Consider the following 4,561-nt stretch of genomic DNA (forward strand, 5'->3'; position numbering starts at 1 on the left):
TTGATTTGTGGCAATGAGGCATCAGAGTGTATGAATACGGTGGATATTTCTAGTTGGGTAAAGAATAGACTTCCTGGATTTAGTAAACTGGTGGGGCTGCCTCTTAATCGCCATGAGAAGTTATGCATTGCTTTGTTACAAAAGATTGAGAAGGAGTCAGAGGATGCCAAAGTGTTGAACAGGAAAGATACAGTTCCTAGAAAAGCTGTCATTAAAAGGGATAAAGGGAAGAGAGAGCTGAGGAATTTGCAATCTTCAGTTAACTATGATGGTTGGTAGAGTGTTGGCGGCTGAGTTAATTCTACAGTTGGGCTCTTCTTGTCATTATGAATTTAAAAATTCTTTCTTGGAATGTTAGAGGTCTGAATGACTGTCGGAAACGTTTGATTGTGAAAAATTTATTGCGTTAATGGAAGTGTGATGTAATTTGTTTTCAGGAGACTAAGCTTACTGGCTTGGACAGACGCATGATTGGCAGCTTGTGGAGCTGTCCTTATGTGGATTGGGTGGCTTTAGATGCTGTCTAGACGGCGGGCGGAGTTTTGATGATGTGGGATAGGAGGGTTTTAGAGAGGTTGGAGTTCATGGTGGGTTCTTTTTCTGTGTCTGTTCGGTGGAAAAGGGTGGGGGATGGCTTTAGCTGGGCGTGTTCTGGGGTTTATGGTCCAACTGACAACAATGCGAGGGGGCTAATGTGGGACGAGCTGGTTGGTGTTCAGCAATGTTGGAACGTCCCATGGTGCTGTATTGGGGACTTTAATATTGTCCGTTTTCCGAGTGAACGATCGGGTAATTCCTGTCTCACCCCGGCTATGGATCTTTTTTCAGAGTTTATCGAGGACCTTAATTTGATTGATTTGCCTCTGGAGGGAGGGAGATATACCTGGTCTAGCGGCTCGGATCAGCCTTCGATGTCTAGAATAGATAGAGTTTTGGTGTCTCATGATTGGGAGGAGCAATATCCGAATGTGGTCCAACGGATATTACCTCGCCCTGTTTTAGACCATTTCCCTATTCTAGTGGAGGTAGGGGGAATGGCGAGGGGGAAAAGTCCGTGTAGGTTTGAGAATATGTGGTTAAAGATGGACGGGTTCACTGATAGAGTTCATTTTTGGTGGAATCGGCATTCTTTCTCTGGTACTCCCAGTTTTGTGTTTGCCAAAAAATTGAAGGCTCTGAAGGAAGATATCATTCAGTGGAATCGTTCGGAGTTTGGTCATGTCGGGCGCAAAAAGTCTCAATTTCTTGAGGCTTTGAAATTGCTAGATGCCAAGGAAGGGGAGTTTGGCCTCTCTGCTGCAGAGTCTTGTGAGAGAGTTGTGGTGAGATCTGAAATAGAGAAACTTCTCTCGTTGGAAGAAATCTCTTGGAGACAGAAATCTAGAATGTTATGGATCAAGGAAGGCGACAATAACACCAAATTCTTCCATAAGGTGGCTAATTCTCATCGAAGGTTTAATCATCTAAGTATTCTGGAGGTGGATGGGGTGATTTTTGAGGAAGAGTCCGAGGTGGCGGCTCAGGTGGTTCAATTTTACAAAAATTTGTACCAGGAGACTGAGGNTTTTTATATCTCTTGTTTGTTCAATTTTTATATCTTGTCTCCTATAAACTCATTTCCCAGCTTCATATTTAGCATCATTTGTGGCATAATTATTTATCAAACATTAGCTCTTCTAACTACAATTACAATTTATTGGGAAACTTAATATGTCCATCTTAAGATATTTGGAATTATATGTCAAAGTAGCAAGACATCAGTGCCATTCGTGCACAACATATTATATTCATCATTCCATAAAATAACATGAGTGACTCCAATATAATTTGAAACCGGATCCATTTGTAATGGTTATTGTTTGGTAATTTTGAGTTGGGGGAGACATTGAGCAAACATTGGCAGGCACAACAGTTAGACCCAAATCAAAATCATGTTAGGACTCATTAATAGCTGACCAGGTGATTCCACATGTCAACCTCACAGCTAATGTATATTGGGCAAACTTGAGAAAATACAGATAAATTTTTTTGACTAGGTTATACATTGAAGTCTAAGGTCTTCCCTGAGAAAATAGCATCTTTTGGAGCCTAATCTTCATGCTCATTCATTCAACCTACCCCCTAGCCCTCACCTGCTAATTAACTTATTGATAAAAATTGTTTTTATGGCCTTAAATATCTCTGTTATTGTGATGATGAACATTGTTGGAGGTAATAGAGTCTAGAATTCAACGTTTTAAAGGAGAATCATATGGATCCACTGCATCTTCATAAATTTCTTAGAAATTTTTCTTACAAAATTATGTTATTGTTGAATGTTTGAAATTGTCTCAAATTTCTAATTAGATTTGATCTGGGTTTCCTTGGCATGGAAGGAAATGATTTTTTTTCTTGGTGTGGAAGACAAGGATTCTCCTTGATATAGAAGGAAAAATGTTCTCTTGTTGAAGAAGTAATTAGATATTCCTTGTCCCTCAAAAAATAGGATTGAAGCTTTATAAATAGATATTGTTGCAAAGGGTTTGGAGGCTTTTGTCCAAGGGTCCTCCCACATGGGGAGATGACAAGGCTTCTAGAAAAACATGAATGAGTTTCTTCGAAGACTAATTTGGTAGATTATTTTTGGGGTTGAAAGATTACCCTTTTATGTATTGAAAGTTTGTATGTTTTGTGAGTGTGAGATAGTTATTGGGTTTATCGAGGCTTTGATATTGTGAGTTTGAGTATGTGAAGTTTGTGAGAGGTTTTGTTTATGTTAGTGAGGTTTGTGAGTTTTTGTGTGAGTTGTGAGTGTTATTTGGTTTGATTAAGTGTGATCGTAATCCATATCGTTGATAGTGGATATTGGTTGGCATTGTCTGTGGATGTAGGCATGGAGTTGGCTTAATAGTGGCAGCTATACGTTATACTGACAGTATTCAAATGAACACCTTGACATTGAAAAATAAATAAATTTATAAATATATTAATTTTCAATTATTATTATTTTATTTTTATTATTATTATTATTATTATTTTGTCTATCATAAATAAAAAATGAATACCCTAAAAAGAAAATGAACACCCGAAATTTTTTTTAGGTGGTTGATTTAGGTATTAAGCTGAACAAAATTAAAATTTGGCATCCCTTAACAGTATCCTTGACCCATTTAAACAAAAAGAAAAGCCAACAATAAATTTTATTTATCTAAAATCTTGAAAAAAAAAAAAAAAAAGCTAGTCCAATAACAGAAATTATTAGTTTGCTTATCTTAAATCTTAGGGGGAAAAACGTCCAACAAAAAACTTACCACTTAAAAGTTTAAAAGTTAAATAACAATTTTGAGAGAGAGAGAGAGAGAGAGAGAGAGAGATTTAAAAGATAAAGGCATGTGGCTAGCACTCCAGAAATGTTATGCTAGTTAATAAATAAAATAGTAAAGGCAATTGTACTATTGCTTAAGTACTATTCAATAGATTGCATCAACCGTGACAACATGTTCCTGACTTATTTGGCTCCAAAGAATCAAACTTGAATGACAAGTGCTATAATTTCCAGAACATGGAAAAAAAAAAAAAAAGTATGGGGTTAGCAAATATAATCATCCAAAAAGTGTAATTGATTGGAAGTTGGCCTCAATTGAAGTCTCCCTAGTTGTCTTCTTGAGAGTCAATCATGGGAGGTTCTACTTTTGTTTTCATTGAAGCAAAAACTTTTGAGTTTGCTATTGAGGAAGGGGGGTCTTTTTTCCTTTTACGTATTCATGAGAGAAGTAGGAGTTTCCTTCGTTCTGTCTGTATGGGTAAGGAGTGCGCTAAAAGATTTTTGGTTCACGTTGAGGAGTTGTTATCTAGGCCAAATCAGGGTCAGTTTGTGAGAACGGTTATGGAGGGTAATAGCGTGCTTATTCTCTAGTTGGGGTCCAATGCCCATGGCTCTTTTTAGCTGGTCTCTGAGTTAGATAAAGGTCGTCGGAGGGGTTCCATTGTCATACCAGAAGGAAAATTGCAGAGTGGATGGAGAAGTTTTGGAGTTCAATTGAGGAAGACAATCCAGCCGCAAATTCAGAACAATGGTGTGAAGCATAGGAGTGCCACCTTTAAATTGGTGAGGATGATGGAGAAAGTCTGGCGGATCCTTGGAGGTTTTGAAAACAAAGGAAAGGAGGCTGCTTTGGATTTTCAAATTTTGAAATTGTGTATTTCTTGGGGAGGGATTTCCGGGACTGACAAGCATTAGGTTGGGGAGGAAGTCACGTCGGTCACTTCGGCTTTTAATTTATACCCTGATCCTGAAAGCATTTTTCTCTTGGAACGTATATAATTTATAGCATGAGAAACATATACTTATGTTTTGATCTTGGAATTTTTGGTAGCAAGGGGCAGATGATGATAAATTTTGAGATCTACACAAGCTCAAAATGTGATTCTTGTACACAATCATTATTCAGTTAGGTCATTTAATATTCAATAATACAAGTCAAAACATGAAGTCCAATAAATGAAATATGGACATGTGGATTACACAAGGTCAGAAAATTGTTCCTCCTACGTTTCAAATGGTTAAATCCCAATTTAGTCA

General features: G+C 37.4%; 1 protein-coding gene across 1 annotated transcript; it reads left to right on the forward strand.

The window, feature by feature from the left end:
* The first annotated feature begins 548 nt into the window (after positions 1-548).
* Positions 549-4,219, forward strand: LOC136064919 (uncharacterized). Its single transcript, XM_065767386.1, has 2 exons — positions 549-1,523; positions 3,926-4,219. The coding sequence occupies exons 1-2, from the start codon at positions 549-551 to the stop codon at positions 4,217-4,219; spliced, it is 1,269 nt and encodes a 422-aa protein (XP_065623458.1).
* Positions 4,220-4,561: the final 342 nt, after the last annotated feature.

Source organism: Quercus suber, unplaced genomic scaffold (genome assembly GCF_002906115.3).
Source record: "Quercus suber isolate HL8 unplaced genomic scaffold, Cork oak 2.0 scaffold_799, whole genome shotgun sequence".
NCBI classification, from domain to species: Eukaryota; Viridiplantae; Streptophyta; class Magnoliopsida; order Fagales; family Fagaceae; genus Quercus; species Quercus suber.